Source organism: Stereum hirsutum, assembly GCF_000264905.1.
Source record: "Stereum hirsutum FP-91666 SS1 unplaced genomic scaffold STEHIscaffold_3, whole genome shotgun sequence".
NCBI lineage: Eukaryota > Fungi > Basidiomycota > Agaricomycetes > Russulales > Stereaceae > Stereum > Stereum hirsutum.
Window position 1 is genome coordinate 3,031,176 of NW_006763133.1, and position 16,507 is coordinate 3,047,682.

The following is a 16,507-nucleotide window of genomic DNA, read 5'->3' on the forward strand; positions in this document are numbered from 1 at the left end:
AGAGGCCATAGAAACAACATATGAAGATCACGTCATAAATTTCCCTTCGTAGACGGGTCGCGTACAACTTCAAGCCCTAGCCGATACGGTCGAGCTCGCGCCTGAGACGGGTTTCGCAGCGGAGGCGGGCTTTTCAGCAGCCTTAGAACGCGACGCGCGAGGCTTTGGAGCCATCTTCGCTTTCGATCCATTGGTAGCAGTCTTCTTCGGGAGGGCCTTCTTGGCTGTTTCCTTCGCAGTACCGGCCTTGGTAGTGTCGCCCGTAGTAGCTCTTTTGCTGGTGTCATTCTTCGCAGCGGCCTTGGGAGCAGGCGCCACTTTCTTAGCAGCGGCCTTGGGGGCAGGCTCCGCTTTCTTAGTAGTGGTCTTCTTGAGGGCAGGAGTGTCTTGCTTAGGCTCCCTTTGCACGACCTTCTTGTCCTTTGTGTTAGTCTTGGGGGTATCAGTCTTGGTCGCAACGGTAGGCTTCTTAGAGAGCGCATTCTGGATGGAACTGTCATTGGTGCACAAGGACATATCGTAGAGAACAATGGACGAACCTCTTTAATGGGTTCCTTGTTCGCTTTTGGAGGGAGCTTGACTCTACCAGAGGGGCCTACGGGTGTGGAGCATTGTATTGAGTAACCATGCTTTGCACAGCGCGACTGTTGAATCACCTTTGGGGAGAACAAAGATGCCCTTCTCAGCACCATGCGCGATCGCGCGAGCAAGCTGGCTGCTGGTAACTTTTGTCTGAGGAAGGTTGTACCTGGACTCTGCGTACTGTGATGATGGGCACGCGGACGTTAGTCAAGAGTTTTCTAACGATAGGTCGCGACTAGTGAGTCGCTACTGACATTCTTGATCATGGGACGCGAGACACCTTGACGGCTGTCTTCGGGGTGTGCGGCGATACACTCCTGTAGACGAAAAGTAAGAGTCAGGGAAAGGTAGTCATATAGGTGCGTTTTGGCGAGGAAATGGCGAGGAAATGGCAATGGCCTAGAGATAATATGTGGCGCCTGCACGGACCATGGTCCGTGCGTCTATCCCAGGTGGTATCCGCTTTATACTCGCAGCATAGCGCCAGCTAGAACTCCCACTGATTCAAAAGGAGGGAGTCTTACGCACCTTGATTATATCAGCCCACGAAGGGTGGGTGGCAGTAGCGGTCGCCTTAGCCTTCGTCGCAACAGCCTTGGGCTCGGTCGCGGGTTTCTCAGCCTTCGAGGTCTTCGTCTTGGAAGTCTTGTCGGAGGAAATAGCCATCGGTGAGGAAAATAGTGAAGATGTGAGAGAGGTTTGGATGTTCGAAGGGGGCAAGCAACGGTGAGTAGGTGAAGGGGCGGAGTGCGTAGTATGCGCGGCGCAGACACCCACACTTGAGGCTTTTAAGGCATTCTCATTTTCCTTCACGTGATGTCAATTGTGATACAGATGTTGCCTCGAGTCAAGATATGACATATTTGCATAGATACGGAGAACAAAGAGCAGATTGAAGCCAGTTAACCAGGATATGCAGGGAGCCACAAAGCGTCAAGGAGCCCATGCATTCCATCGTAGTTCACTACTTTGAGTGGAATAATCATCTCGTCAAGTAGTTAGATAGCATGTTCGGGTCTACCATTTGACAAAGACAAAAGGGCAAGCCAGGCAGAAGAACCCTTGCAGCAAGAGTGGCGAGAGTAGAGAGGAAGATGCAAAATGCCAAATATGTCATGAGTGGCGAGAGCCCGCAGCGGTCGGGCGTTTGCGAAGGGACTTGGCAGAACGAGAGCCAGCGAAACACACCGAACACCACCACTTCATCATCACTGGCGCCTTTCTCCCCTTCGACCACTACATCGACGTAGCACGCTCGACAGCCGGCAAATAGCTTGCCATGGCTCTCTCTGACCACCTTGCTACGGATGACCTGACTGTTCTCCTCGGTCTCATCGCTGCTTCTGTGTTCTTGCTTACCAACTTGTACAAGCCTCAGCCGCTCGTGCATCCTATACTGCTCGGACGACAGAGTGATGTGGGCAGGGTGAGAAACCCAGGAGAGAGTGCTGTACACAGAAACTATGCAACAGGTCTCATGGGCAGGGTACGTGTATATGTTATTCCTAATGTTCATGCTATTCGTGAATGTTGAACCTCCGCATGCAATGGTTAGCTTCCGACGAGACCGGCGAAGGAGGTATTGACCCTCATTGATTTGGTGAAACCTGAATTCGATGCTCCTCGTACTCTATGGTCCACCAAGGTGCGTTGGTCATGATTGCAGCGGGCATGGCTGTATAATGATTATATATATTCTAGATTAGCAATACGGAGTTGCGAGCTCGTGCGGCCGCATTCGGTTCGGGCCTCCTACGAGCCGGCCTCACTCGGGATTCGAATGTTCTTTTGCTGCTCAACGACTGTGTCGGTAAGTGCCCTGTAACGCCAATGTCGATGTCAATCGTTTGACGTGACCATGTAGAATTCCTCATCACCGACATTGCTTTGGCGTCTCATTCGATCCCTTCCTTCACCCTTTCATCACCTTCTCTGATCTCTCCCGTGCTGGACTCTCACCCTCCTTCCGGCATTATTATTGACGCTGCTTTCCTGCCTCACGTACTTGAACTGATCTACGACTCTAATGAGCTTGCCCACCATGTTGTCGTCGTCCTCGGAGAACCTGACGCTAGGACAGCTCAAATGGCATCGAAGCACATTAAACTCGTCAGGTGGGACGACGTGGAGGCGGAGGGGAAGCAAGGGCAGCTGCTTGCGAGCCCTCCACCAGGTTGGTCTCTTCGTATGAAGCTCTCGTTTAGACCATACACTCATGTTCATAATCTAAAAATAGAACCGGACACTGTCTTCACTGTATCTTTCTTTGAGGACAACACTGGAAAGCTGCAGGCCGCTCAGCTGACTCACCAAAACCTAACTGCTGGTGTTACCGCGACCCGTGCCCTGCTCCCCCTGTCGAACCCTATGTCACCTTTGGATACTATCGTGTCTGCTCACTCCTTGAGCACCACCTTTGGTCGATCCATCGCCTACACAGCTCTGCATGAGGGCACGAGCTTCGCTACGCTCGCCAGCACCAAACAGTACAGCGGTGAAGGAGGTAAGTTTGCTATGGGTCACGGCTACTCTGTCAGCAATTTTGATTTTTCTTCGATTGCCCCTCATTAGCTGCAACTCCTGGTCTTCAGGATCTCTTCTCTACGAAAGCGTACCCACTGCCTTCTCCCACTATTCTGTTCATCAAACCCACCCATCTCACTGCCCTCACCTCGTCTATTACGTCAGAATCCGAAAAGAGTTTCGCCTTCCCTATGGCCTGGAGACAAAAGATGGCTGGTATCATGGACGGCTACATCACGAAAGAAGGTCTCTGGGACCGTCTTGTCTTCGAGGGCGCTCGCACCAAGGTCATCGGCGAAGGCGCGGGTAACCTCCGCGGTGTTGTCGTCGCAGGCGACCCTGGCCTCGACTCCGACGCTCTCACCCCGGCCCGTATCACGCTCTCGGTTCCTTTCGTCAACGCGCGCATTCACCCCGTTGCCACTGCTCCAATCTTTGCTTCTCACCCTCTCGACCTTCAGACTTTTGCACCTTCGTCAATCGCCCACGTTGGCCCGCCGGTCATCAATGTGGAAGTGAAGCTGAGGGAGGTGAATGATGGGGAGGTGGAGAGTGGTAAGGACCCGGTGGGCAAGTTGTTCGTCAGGGGCCCGATTGTGGGTAAGCTTTTGGCGGAGGGCGAGGATGTGGAAGGAAAGATCGAGGAAAATGAGGAGGTTTGGGTCCCCACCGGCCTGGTCGCGCGCGCCCAGACGAATGGTTCGTTCAAGGTTTGGGCGCCTACAAAATGAGAAGACCGTCGCGAGGTGGATCATGGGCTTTAATCTGTGGAGAGGTCCATTGACGTGAACTTGCCAAGAAGTAACACACTAGATATTTGACTTCTTTCTTGGATGTATTGGAGTGGGCAAGTTCGCTGTCCTTCGGTGGGTGGGCGGGATGTTAAGCTTTGCTGTTGGCTGGCTTCCGGACTCTTTCGATATTGCTTTTATGTATGGATGTTTTTCTAAGCTGTCAGCTTGCTTTGCTCCCGCAGAATGGGTCCTTCAGACAAATCAACATTATCTATTCTCACTCCCCCCTTTCGTCCATTGGGGTCCTTCCATATTGTTCCTTGACACGACACGGGAGGAGTCAGGTACAGTAGCTCGAGACGCAGTATGTGAATTTGCCGGTCCCAGTGGAGACTGCGGCGTCGTTCTCTAAAGCGCGTTGAACGACCTCATCATGTGCAGCTTTTGCATCGTCGCAAAGTATAAAACCCTTCCGAACCATGTAACGGATAGCTTGTCTGGTCCAAACACGACAAGCAAACCTTTCGAATTCCCCGGTGTCGAGGTCCTCGGAAGACAAGTTCAGCGGGATGTCGCGGAGTAGCTCATCGAGCTGTCCGAATGTCCTTTCGGGTGTGAGCATGCCTGCAACAGAATCATCAGACACGAGTATATGCATCGAGTAGCGGACATCTTAACCGAGCTCAACGACCGTGACAAGGGCAAGAGCTTTGTCAAGATCATCTTCAATGACTTCGTAGACCCAACCACCCGACAAGTTCGTGGCGTGCAGCTTTTTACTCTTTTGGCCCGTCGATTGAGTGGGTATGACGACGCACTGATGGAACGTCTCGCCGTCTCCGCGGGAGTACATCGCCACGCAGATGCTGCTTGGTTTGAACATAAGAGACGATGTGAGGCGATGGTGTAGTTTGATTCAGGCAGGTTCAGGCCCAGGGCAGATGTGAGAAGTCTGAAAAGAACCTGATGCCACTCAAAGGAACGAGGGCAATTCATACCAGCCAATTGAGGCGGAGATGAATACTTATTGTAGGCACGCCACAGGGGTCTTCTTTACTGACTCTAATGCGTTGCACGCCTGCGCGTCGAAGTAGATATGGATGACAACACGACAACACGATGACCATTATACCACAAACAAGAGCATCGGAACTAATAAAGTATATGTCCATCATCCATGCAAGAAACAGAAACAGTCCAGGAGTGGAAAGGGAGCGGTGTGCTGACAACTGCCTGGGGTATTTACGAGGGGTTGAAAGAGGGTGATGCACATGCTATGCGGTCCAGCACTACAGCTTCAAAGGATGTAGTAAAGAATCGGAATGCGAACGGCAGGGAGAAGTAGGGTATGTGAAAGTGATGTGTGATAACGGGTCAAGTGTGGCAATTTGACGTTTGGATATTGCGTCGGGGGTGGCAGGTCTGAGCAAAAGAGGCGTCTACTAGTCTTTGTACCACCAGTTAACTGTGACGACGCCGACGGAAAGACTGCCGAAGGTCTGGAAGAGGCCAGTAGACATGTCTATACAAGGAGAACCACATCGCGATAAGAATCATGTACTTCAGAGGTCAAGGTAAAAAGTGACGGACCAAGAGCACCTTCCGCACAGCTGGGGCACTCGTCAACGACGACGGCGTCGGATTGGACGCCGTTCGCTTCGATGGTGATGTGCTATAAGTGCACGTTACGTGGCCGACGGTTAAGTTCTGGTTAGAATGAAGTGAAGATAGAATGGGGGCACCGACGACGTACCTTGCCACAGTTTGAGCCATCGCCATAGTCGGAGGTGGGAAGTGCGACGACGTAGTCAGCATCGACGCTGTTCCAACCACAGGCGCCGAGCTATCGACGCAAAGTAAGGCCAGAAAATATCAGACTATGCAGGTCGTGTAAAGTTCAAACGCGCTTACTCCGACCGAGAAGAAGGTGCCTCTTCCGGTACCACGCTTCACGGGGGCAGCCATAGCAGACATCAGGGTGGCGAGGACACCGACGAGGAAAAGAGTGATAGTAGAGCGGAACATATTTGGTCAAGCAGGAAGCAACTGTATGCAAAGAATGTGGGGACGTGACAACGTCTTGTGAGGGTAGGTCGAGAGTGGTTGAGAGAAAGGGAGATGAACAGGAAACTGAGACACGGTTAACGTAGGAGGGCGCGCAAGACTTCACCCTCCTTTTATCGAGAAAGCATGACGTTCCTCGCAGTCAGGGAAGTTTGGCGAGTGCCTAGATCCCATAATTTTGCGGGCGAATGCTATACGATATGCCACCGAATATTTCCTTGTATAGCGTCAGAAAGGACGAGAACCAAAGGGAGAACCCTCAATGCGGGACAGTGATTCGGGGGTTCGACAAGTAAATCCATTGGTCGCCGCGGGAAGTACATTGATCCTGCAATGCTCCAATGGGTTACTATATATAAGCAACGAGAAGAGACACCAGATTTATGCGAGATCTCCCATGCCGGGATGCCAGTCGTAAATGAACGTAGCGTTTCAGACTTTGGCCTCGAGTTCGGGATGCAGCTTTGAGCTATAATTTCCGAGTCGACCATCATGACGTTTTAAAAGCGAAACTCTCGTTTCCAGCCTTCTGAGCAAAAAAGGTGGCTGCACAATTCTGCGTGGTGCTGACTCGGTGATGTAGGCACTGCTTCCACGACATATCTGTCCGGGTCGTTGACGAGTAGGGACAGGGGGACTAGGGGAAGGCACAAGAAAGGTTCATAACAGCTTTGCATAGCTTTGCATATGGTCTAGGTACCTACGAAGAGGTACGAAGGTACGAGAAAAATCTGGCTATAGCTACCTCCCTCCTAACTGACGGAGGTTTACTCTCGACATGACTTTCGCAAGGGTGCTGCGTATAAGAATTACTCGTGAACGACCGAATGTTCGTCGTATCTCGCGCCTGAATCGGCCATGTTCTCATCGCGACAGCGGCAGAGTTTGGGACAGCACTGGTACGAGAGGGCAGCTGGACAAAAGTGGCAGAAAAAAGAAACGAAAACCGGTCTCGACGTGGTCGTTGCGATGTACGAGACGATAGACGGACTGGCGGTGGGTGGGTGGGCCGTGGCCACTGGCCACTGGCCCGTGCGCCACAGCTGTTGCATGCTGTAGTCACGTGAATTGTCGATGACAGGTCAACAGGATCACGTGAACGTGTCGCGCTTCGTTTACCGTTGAACCTTATTTGCCCCGCCATATAAATGACGCATGGCTTCTTCCCTCTTCCGCCACATCTCGTCCCGCTGACCCCCTGCCTTGCACCTCAACCACTACAACCCTCGCGCCTCCCAACCCAACAACTCGCTACTACAATGTCCTCTCCTACTGCTGAAGCTCCTGTTGTCGCTCCTGAGGCTGAACAAGTCATTGAGGAGAAGGCCTCTACCCGCCCTCGCACTGGCAGAGCCGCCAAAGACAAGAAGGAGACCACCACCAAGGCGAAGCCCGCCTCCAAGGCTACTGCCAAGAAGCCCGCCGCGAAGAAGGCTGCTGCTCCCAAGGGCGCTGCTGCTGAGCATCCCTCCTGGAAGGATATCGTGAAGGTACGTGTCTTCGCCTACGTTGATGGGGGCCTTCCGCCTTATCAGTCCTCCCATCTCGGCATGTGTCCGACATGTTTGATGACCTTGTCCCCTCCAGGAATGTATCGCTGCCAACCCTGAGGACTCCCGATCTGGCGTGTCTCGTGCGACGATCAAGAAGGTGAGCATTGTTGATGATTCGTTGACGATCCTTCGGGACTGACGCCCCTATCTTCCAGTTCGCAGAGGAGAAGTACAAGCTCGAGCAAAACGCCACCAACAATTCCCACCTTGCGCGTGCCATCTCTGGCGGTGCTGAGACTGGCTTGTTCAGTCTTCCCAAGGGCCTCTCTGGCAAGGTGCGTGTCCGTCGATGTATCGTCCCATGGTGCATGATGCTGACATCATGTACCATCTAGGTCAAGCTTGCGCCCAAGAAGTCGAAGGCTGAGACCGAGGCTAAGGAGGTACGTTCTTTTCTTATGTCTCTTATCCTTTTCAGTGGCTTGATGCTACGCTGTAGAACACCAAGCCTCCCTCCAAGAAGGCTCCCGTCAAGGCCGCCGAGAAGAAGCCTGTCGAGAAGAAGGCTGTGAAGCCCAAGGCTGCCCCCGCAAAGAAAGCTGCACCAGCGAAGAAGCCTGCTGCTACCACCGCCGCGAAGAAGACACCTGCCACCAAGAAGACCTCGACAACAACGAAGAAGACCACCGCCACCGCCAAGAAGGCTGACGCACCCAAGAAGAAGACCACCTCTGCGAAGTCGACCGACAAGAAGGTGGCAGCGAAGGCGGCAGCTACCAAGGCATCGAAGCCAAAGGCTGCGCCGAAGGCGAAGGTGACGAAGAAACCTGCATCCAAGAAGGTCAGTCTCATCATTGTTCTCTGTCTGTGGACTTCATCGCTAATGATACCATCCTATAGGCTGCTGCATGAGACCTCTATCGTGCTCACTTTCTCTTGGATTTCATCGTCTCTTCCTCTCCTGCATGGCCTACGGTTTCGCTTACATTATAAGATTATTGTCTTCCCTCTTCATCTCTAGCTTTGTGTTCATATCCTTTTCTATATCTTCGCCCTACCCCCTTTTGTCCCAGTTTCCATTTTCTTTCCAGTTTCTCGATTTGCCGTGATCACACATCTGTCCTCTGTATATCATCTTACCCATACGTGTACGCTCGAGGTTGTTGGCGAATGACGATAGGCGGATGAATCTCGAAACATCTCTGATATCATATCCTGACATGTGTGAACAACGAATAGAGTCGTCAAGCGCATAATAAACAGTATCGACGCTCTTCAAAACAAAAACTTTCCGCTGGCACCTGAAGGCGATAGAAATATGCTCGACAACTTCCTCGTCCCCAACCCTTGTCGCTTCTCCTTTGCCTTCTCGTCCGACACTCTAGCCCCCCACGTCTTGAACCTAAAGATCGGTGGTCGGTGGGCCTGTGGATGTCCCTCTGACATCGTTGGGGAGATGGCGGGCGAATCTATGGCGTCTCCGTCGATCCCACGAGCCTCAGATGCGACGACGATGCGAAGTTGGTGGCGTCCTTGTTTTGGACCGTCGTCAACTGGTGTAGGAGGAAGCTCGGAAGCCGACGAGACGGAACTGGTGGAGGTTTTGGTGTTGCTGTCGCGGCCGGTGAGAGGAGGGATGGCGAGGAATGACGGGCGAAGACGATCGAGGAATCTGGGTGAAGGTCTCGAGGTCGAAGCGGCGGGGACAACGGCTGCAGGGATGGAGGTGAGGGAGGCCTCGACGGCATTGCGTGCGAGAGCTGAGGGGCCGGCGGGGGGAGCGGGGTAAGGGAGGGGGTGGAGGGTCGAGGCTGCTGGGGCAGGTCCGGAGGGAGGGAGGGGCCAGTGGTGTGCGCCTTGGAAAGACGCCACTGAGTAGAGCGATGGGGATTCGGAGACTCTGGGAGAGGGGGCGGGGATGGGATGACCAGCAAGGAGTTCGGCCTTTGCTTTAGCCTTGACTATGGCCCACGCCTTCGCCTTAAGTTCAGCCTCGGCCTTCTCTTCTGCTAGCTCCTCTGGAGAGAGGATACGTTTCTTGGGACGGGGGTCGGGAACAAGCGTCTTCGAGGAGGAAGAGCCCAAGTGCCTCATCCTCAATCTGCCTATCCGTTCCGCCACCGTCATCGTCGGTTGCTTGGGAGGCTTGTAATGCGACTGCCTCAGGAAGACCTTGAACGCGTAGTCGCGCACTGGGCCGGGAGCTTTGGGCAGCTGTCGATCCGTCAACCAGAAGGTGTCGATTTTCTTCACTTCTTTACGCATTTGGTCCATCGAGAGACGTTTTGCGGGATCCCAGTCGAGGATGCGACGGATGAGGGCGTTGGCTTCGGGGGAGATGGGGTAGGTGTTGCGGAGGTAATCTGGGTCGTTGCGGAAGTGGAGGTAGTTGAGATCGGCGGTGGTGAGAGCATACTTCCAAGGGCTGGAGCAGGTGACTGGAAACAAACTCGAAGGTCAACATCATGTTTCGTAAGTAATATCAGAGAAAGGTGGCGTACTCATCACAAGGAGTAAAATGCCTAGTGCCCAACGGTCGTTGACACAATGAGTGTGTTGTTTGCCTCCAATACGGGCACCCCGAGGATCGTTAGTCCGCAATGAGAGGGATTCCGGAGGTCTGTACCCCGGTGTCCCAGCGAAGTCCTTACTCCCCTTCCGGCGCGTCGCAGTCCCGAAATCGGTCAACCAGACCTGTGCACCGTCCGGCGAAACCAGGACATTATCCGGCTTCACGTCTCGATGCGAGATCCCAGCCGCGTGGCAGGCTTCCACAGCATCCATGACTTGCAAGAACGCCTTTTTCAAGAGCGATTCCTGCTTGTAGTATATACACCGCTTCCCGATCGCAGCCGATAGGTCCCCAGTGTCGACGAGGTCCATCAAGACGAAGATGAAGTCGTCTTCTTCGACGACGCGATGGACCGTTACGATGTTAGGATGTCCGGAAACCTTCTTGTGGAGGTGGATCTCCTCGTCGTAGCGAGCATCGCGCGTAGGGGTGGAGTGCGGCTCACGCCCAGGCTCGGGTTTGGGCGGAGCTTTCTTGAGGGCCTTGACAGCGTAGACTGTCGAGGGGTGGATGATATCGTGTGCGCGATATACCGACCCGAAGGAACCTGCGCCAAGGAGCTCTGTGAGTATGACGGTGCCGTTATCGATGATTTTGTTCCTGAGGGTACGGTCGGGAGGAGTAGTGATGGGAGACATGGTGGCGCAGTGAGTGGCGACAAGGGGTGGCGCGATGAATCTCGGGTGGGGGGGATGTGGGTGGAGGTGAGGTGAGGTAGGATGGAAGAACGTCACGTCTATTGGAGGGGTCGGTGGGGTGTATTGGCGTCCGGCCTGGTGGTCATGTCGGTGATTCACAATTATTGGGTGGCGTGTTTGAGTGAGTTGGTCGCATCAAAAGCCCGTACAGAGCTCGATGCCTAAGCATAGGTCTTAGATCACGGAAACTATTGTCTCAGCCTATTGCTCCATCCCTGAGATCGAGGTGGCGAAAATTGACTGTGCTGGGCGCCATCGAGAGCGGATCGGAGGTATAAATATGGTGAAACCAAATGTAAAACCTGTTACTGGCTATTCTAAGAAGATTTATGCTTTGATATTCGGGTTTCTCAGAGAGTACAATAGCAGAGGCGTTGGGGTATCTTGCGGTCCGTCTCCGGTTGCGGATCAGACCTGCGCAGAGTGGCGAAAGACGAAGAGGAGAACAAAGGGTCAGGCTGCCACTGAGAAATGGCGGGGTCTCCAGAGGTCCAAGAACAAAGGAATCGAACATGCGTGTAAGGCGAGGATGAAAGTCATCGAGAGTCTATTGAAGGTTGCGTGTGGGGTCCGGAATGATCTTGGTGCACAACGGAAGGACGCGAATGATAGTTCACCGGAATGGGAGTGAACCTCCCCAGCTTTAGGCCAGACAAGAAGAGAGGACCCTTGGTGTAGATGCATCGATTATTATTAACGAGAACATGCGGTTCCAGAGCTCATGTTGGAACAGGCGAAGGTGCCTCAAACTACAAACAAAAGCTGGACGCATTGCACGAGTAGTTGGACGTAAGTTAGCACGGAAGAGGTCAGCACGATCTTCGAAGGCCCTAGACGGTGGCGGTAGAACGTCACGTATGCAGGTACCCAAAGAGACACGTAGTGCGATGCGGGGCTGCTAGGAGGTGGTATGCTTTTCCAGCTTGTTCTGAGCCAATGGCAGGACCTGGCAGGACTCACGACTTGTGAAAATAAATTTTCCTCACGTCGTATGGCACATTGTTGAGCCCGAGTGACTCCTGGACCGCTTGCCGAGAGAACATCGCAGGACGTAGAACGAGGAGGATTCGCGAGTGCTTGGACCTTTTGGTTATCTGGTCTCGTGCTGAAGGCCAGAACAAGGTGATACGACGATAGAGAATGACTGGGACGCACGACAGGGGCTCTGGCGTGGCGACGTTCAGGCCACGTTTGACGACAGATTTGACAAATCTGGAACAGGCCGTCGCTATGCTTCCGGTTCCGGGAAGGCCGTAGATTCCGTAGTTCACACTGCCGAAACGGGTCTTGACGCGTATTCCACGTGATCTGACGCGGTTCCTTGATCTGGGGTCCTCGTCTCAATTTCCAATGTATAATGAAAGTCCGCTTCGCACTCTCCCTTGGCGCGTCGACGCTGATCGCAACGATGCTGGCAGCAACGTGCTCTTGCCACTCATCGTTGACTGCACTCACCTCCTACGCTGGGCTTACGACGATGGTGAGTCTCTTCGCTAGGGAAGGCTTGAATGGACTCTATTTTCCGCCACGGTGCCATTACGGCATCTGCGCGGGCTGAATGGGCACAATTGGACGATTTGGGACCTGCCTTTGGGGCCTGGATCAGTTTGAGCGGGAGTGGATCATCTTCAGGTCGTCGTGGGGAATGGAAGTTCCCAGGTGAGTGCACCCTTTGTTCTTCTGCTGCGATCCGCATGAGCGTTCCTATCCTCGAGGCTCACCATCCCGCGCTCTTCGTTTGCGACGGTGCTCTCTCGCTCGCTGGTGCTGTGGACAGGAGGGGCGATGGGAGGACAGGCTGTGGGGAGGAAGGCGGGGGCATAGGGCCGGGACGCTGACGCGGTGATTGGAACGCTGACGTTATGGACGGCGGTGCCCGGGGGCGCGGCAAGGGAATTGGCAAATCGCTTTCGCGAGTCGATAAAGATATCTTCCCCGTGGATGCTTCTCTCTTCCGTCCCTCTTCTCGCAACAACCACTTCCCCTCCCCATTTCCCCTCCCCACACACTCCCCCTCTCTTTCCCTACGACCACCACCAAATAATCTCTGCTCGCTGGTCGACTGGCCTTCTCCCACTACCAGTCTCTACATTCAATTAATGCTAACGCTGTATGGATTCATCCTCATCAAACAATTCTTTTAATGTTCCTGCCTTCACGAACGTCCCCGCCGCCCACGTCCAACACTCATACGGTACAAGAATACGCAACAACTCCGTTATAAAGCCTTCCGCTCGTCTTCGTCAGTCCCCCGCCCCTCCAGCACCGCCGCGCAAGATTAGGCCAGCCATTTCACTTCACAAGTCCGACGCTACGCCAGCCACAGAGCCAGCTCAAGATGACACGTCCTTATTTCCGTTCCCTCATGTCATCCTCCACATAGATGACTCGAGTAGCAAGGTTTTCCTTGCCATTGGACGCGCTTTCATGTCCGTGGTGCGTAGCTATGCCTTTTCGGAATATGTTCGAATTATTGACGCCACAGCACCCACCTACCCCTTTTCATAGAACAACCGCGCTATGACCATCAAGGATCTGTCGGAGATGACCTTGAAGCACGGGCTAATGTGCCAAAAGTATGTGGCTCAACCCTAACCCTATATGAAGTGTAGCCACTTACCCCCTGACTCCGTGTAGTGTTTCCGCGGCTGGGCAAGCCATCACCACATACATCCGCAATCATATGAGTCGATGCGAAGCGCAGCAAGACCTTCCCCTTCTCGCCCGTCACACCCTCTCAGGCTCTTCGTCAGACGATGACCTCCTTCCGGCCCTTTACTCTCGCACCGGTGGCGCTCACTGCCCTCTACCCAAAGGAGAGACACGAATGACTAATTTCAGGAGAGGTACCCAGGTCTGGTATCTTAGTCGTGCCTCTGGCGCCCCTTGTCCTTTTGCACGCGCCGGAATTCGTCTTTGCGAATATAATGAAAATGGCAAAATAGGAGCGCTCCCAGTCTCTTCGAGGGAACGGAAAAGGGAGAGGGATAGAACACGTCGTCAGGAAATGTGTGGACAGAAGCGGAAAAGGCCTTTGCGAGCTTGTGCGGATGGCAGGGCGGATGAGGGTTCGGAGAGTGCCAGTGATACAGAAAAGAGGCCATCGAAAGTAAAGTTGACCCTTCGTCTCAGACCGGGCTCTCTCACTCGCTCCCCCTCAATCACTATCTCGGCCTCCCCGTCACTTTCTCCGCCTCCCCCACCTCAACCAGCGACGTTACCTCCCCGAGAAATCATCGACCTCTCCCGCCAATCCGATTCTGACGATGGTGACAGTGACGGCGACGATGACGACGCCCATGACGACGACGAGATGTCACTCGACTCGGAGTCCTCGGAGTCGGAAGAGGATTCGGACCAAGACGCCTCCATGTCTTCATCATCCGAGTCCGAATCTCCTGCCACTCATACATCCTTCCAGCCAGTCGCTGCATTCCGCCGTTCCCCCTCACTCATGTCCCTCGCATCTCTTCCACCGGATTCAGAGGACGATGTCGACTACTTCGAAGCGAGGCCACCGATGTGGTCTGCTCCAGACCGGCGCCGGAGCGTCTCCGTCTCCTGGGGAGAGCAGGACGAAGAAGACTTTGACTGGAGTGATTCAGACGATGATGATGATGAGCCTCTAGGGCCTGCGGAGGATATATACTCAGATGCTCCGGACCATCTGGACGAGGTACGCGTCAAGCAGGAGCAACAGGAAGAAGACATTGTGGGAGGCACGTTGGAGGAGTATGACCGCCTAGATATACGCCGCAAGCTCCTAAAGGTCGTCACCGAGGTCGCCAAGTCGGAAATTAAGGACGGGTTGCAAGTCAAGGATGAGGAGCAGGATTGGTCCGACTTTGATAGGCTCGGTGCTTTCAGTCCATCGTTCGATGACCGCCCTTCCCCATTCGACCATCCGTACATCAAGGAGGAGGACCATGAAGAGGCTTTCCTCGAGCCACTTCCTGCAGGAGACGCCGTATCTTACGCCACGGTCCCTGACGAAGACGAGCATATCTGTGGTTCACCTTTGACGCCGCTCTCCGCCTTATCTCCTGCCTCTGAGCCCGATGGAATGCGGTGGGCTTGCGAACGTAGGCCGAGCGAGCTCCTATGGCAGGATGTAGAATTATTGGGACCGGACAGCATCTCGCCACAGGATATTGATGCTGGCACATGGGACAGCAAAGGACCACAGAGTCGTAGCGCCACCGCCTCCGCACCACGCTTCCATCCGGACCCTTCATTCGACTCTCTTCCAGTTGCGTACTCGCCCTCAGCGGACTCTGACGATACTCATGACGATGCGCCACGCACGCCACCCCTTGTCTCACCATCTTACTTGACTCTCAAGTCACCTTTCGTTCCGATTTTATCCACGCCTCGCTTCCGTCCTCGCGACACGTATACTCCCTCCACCTTCGACGCCCCAGATTCTTTGCGCTCAGAGTCGGTTGTAGTACACACGTGCGAACCGTGTACTCCGGGTATCAGCGCCACGCAGTTCGAAGGTACGCTTTTTTTCTGACATTTACGTCCGAATACTTTCCTCATCCCCCATCTTCTAGGCATCTCTGTGTATCAGATGACTATTGGCTCAACGTTGCTTCTCCGCCGCCTGGACACCGACTTCGTCAATCTAGGCTCTATCATCAACCATTTCAACATTCCGGTTCCCCGGATGGCATCAATCCCCAACGCGATCACCATCACGCACGGATCTACGTTCGTCTGTGGGACCTGGGTGCCACTGGCGGAGGCTCGGGCTTTTGTGGCGGAGCATTCTGTTTGTGGGGACGTTCTCGATGTTTTCCTCTCGGACTCCCTGTCCGAACGTTTCCCTCCTGCACTCCAGGAGTTCCATCGGTCTGGTGCTCGCGGATGGCTGCTCACGCAGTTTGGGCCGTCCTTCCGCTCGTCATTCGACGGTAGGGTGCCCTTCTCGCCACGAAAACGTGACGTACTACCGCATGATGACGGTCCGGCATGGGAATCTCCGCGTTACAAAACAGAATCGTTCTTCATTTCCTCGCCCAAGAAGTCCAATTTCGAGGTCGAGTTCGAGGACGACTCGGTGATGGAGACTCCCCTGAGCCCGACGGAGCAGGAGGTTTTCCAGACGCTTGTCGACTTCGCTGGATGGGAATCTTCTCCGACACCTCTGACGGCTCGTCCCCTTCCACAACCTTCCTCGGAACCTACGGAGAATATGAGCGAGAAAGTGCCGGAGAAAGTACGTGAGAAGAGCGCTATTCGACGTCGATCGCGGGACCGGGACCGCGCAGGGCTGCGTCGGTCGATGAGGGTGGCGAATGCTACGGCTCGTTCACGAACGCGTTCGTGCAGACGAGCGTGAGGGTTTAGGTTCTATGTTTGGCCGCTGAGGGCCGTCAGCGCTTGCGCTACATATGCAACATTATGCTTACCATGCCGCAAGTCTTCTTCTTTCCGTATGCCGTACAGTAGACTGCTTTTTTTTTTCTGCCCGTCGTCTCCGCTTTGAACCCCGAACTTACAGTTGTATCACGTACTTACATTCTTCTTCGACTTTTTGCCCATTTTTGTCTGATGCTCTGCGCATTCAAGGCGTCCGACGTTTCCCTCCGCTACAGTACTCTACACATACGCTTCGGCTCTGCCTCTGCCGACGATCAGGCATACCCCAATGCCGCATGCCCGACTGGTCTTGTTCTCTTTTTTTTTTGCACGGGCATGCGGAGGCGTTCGTATAGCTTAGCTTACCCTACTTTACTTCCGAGACATATTGTTATTTCGTGACGAAACGTTCCACCGCTCTTGTTTGTTCTGGTGTATGCAATGAATGACGATTGATTGATGATGTCTTGGGCGTGT

At 53.9% G+C, this 16,507-nt stretch overlaps 7 protein-coding genes across 7 annotated transcripts; 3 read left to right on the top strand and 4 right to left on the bottom strand.

The window, feature by feature from the left end:
• Positions 1 to 69: 69 nt before the first annotated feature.
• Positions 70 to 1,248, bottom strand: STEHIDRAFT_129220 (uncharacterized protein; the record flags this gene model as incomplete). Its single annotated transcript, XM_007301283.1, has 5 exons — positions 70 to 483; positions 540 to 595; positions 657 to 762; positions 837 to 899; positions 1,111 to 1,248. The coding sequence occupies 5 exons, from the start codon at positions 1,246 to 1,248 to the stop codon at positions 70 to 72; spliced, it is 777 nt and encodes a 258-aa protein (XP_007301345.1).
• A 613-nt stretch (positions 1,249 to 1,861) lies between these two features.
• On the top strand, positions 1,862 to 3,836 carry STEHIDRAFT_51072 (acetyl-CoA synthetase-like protein; the record flags this gene model as incomplete). The annotated part of the gene is made up of 6 exons (XM_007300379.1): positions 1,862 to 2,068; positions 2,138 to 2,227; positions 2,284 to 2,392; positions 2,447 to 2,755; positions 2,819 to 3,085; positions 3,154 to 3,836. 6 exons carry the CDS (start codon positions 1,862 to 1,864, stop codon positions 3,834 to 3,836), a joined length of 1,665 nt encoding a protein of 554 aa, XP_007300441.1.
• Positions 3,837 to 4,179: 343 nt separating this feature from the next.
• STEHIDRAFT_52089 (uncharacterized protein) lies at positions 4,180 to 4,737 on the bottom strand (the record flags this gene model as incomplete). Its single annotated transcript, XM_007300457.1, has 2 exons — positions 4,180 to 4,463; positions 4,518 to 4,737. Coding segments are annotated over 2 exons (504 nt in total), but the record flags the coding sequence as incomplete, so codon positions are not given.
• Positions 4,738 to 5,281: 544 nt separating this feature from the next.
• Positions 5,282 to 5,804, bottom strand: STEHIDRAFT_51065 (uncharacterized protein; the record flags this gene model as incomplete). The annotated part of the gene is made up of 4 exons (XM_007300377.1): positions 5,282 to 5,361; positions 5,430 to 5,511; positions 5,593 to 5,682; positions 5,751 to 5,804. The coding sequence occupies 4 exons, from the start codon at positions 5,802 to 5,804 to the stop codon at positions 5,282 to 5,284; spliced, it is 306 nt and encodes a 101-aa protein (XP_007300439.1).
• Positions 5,805 to 7,091: 1,287 nt separating this feature from the next.
• Positions 7,092 to 8,597, top strand: STEHIDRAFT_145484 (uncharacterized protein). The gene is made up of 6 exons (XM_007301284.1): positions 7,092 to 7,393; positions 7,491 to 7,553; positions 7,612 to 7,731; positions 7,792 to 7,839; positions 7,896 to 8,237; positions 8,297 to 8,597. The coding sequence occupies exons 1-6, from the start codon at positions 7,163 to 7,165 to the stop codon at positions 8,306 to 8,308; spliced, it is 816 nt and encodes a 271-aa protein (XP_007301346.1). The 5' UTR covers positions 7,092 to 7,162; the 3' UTR covers positions 8,309 to 8,597.
• Positions 8,598 to 9,619: 1,022 nt separating this feature from the next.
• On the bottom strand, positions 9,620 to 10,606 carry STEHIDRAFT_50279 (kinase-like protein; the record flags this gene model as incomplete). The annotated part of the gene is made up of 2 exons (XM_007300310.1): positions 9,620 to 9,834; positions 9,898 to 10,606. Coding segments are annotated over 2 exons (924 nt in total), but the record flags the coding sequence as incomplete, so codon positions are not given.
• A 1,484-nt stretch (positions 10,607 to 12,090) lies between these two features.
• STEHIDRAFT_119404 (uncharacterized protein) lies at positions 12,091 to 16,443 on the top strand. Its single transcript, XM_007301285.1, has 4 exons — positions 12,091 to 13,102; positions 13,175 to 13,242; positions 13,304 to 15,165; positions 15,223 to 16,443. The coding sequence occupies exons 1-4, from the start codon at positions 12,779 to 12,781 to the stop codon at positions 16,008 to 16,010; spliced, it is 3,042 nt and encodes a 1,013-aa protein (XP_007301347.1). The 5' UTR covers positions 12,091 to 12,778; the 3' UTR covers positions 16,011 to 16,443.
• The last annotated feature ends 64 nt before the right edge of the window (positions 16,444 to 16,507 follow it).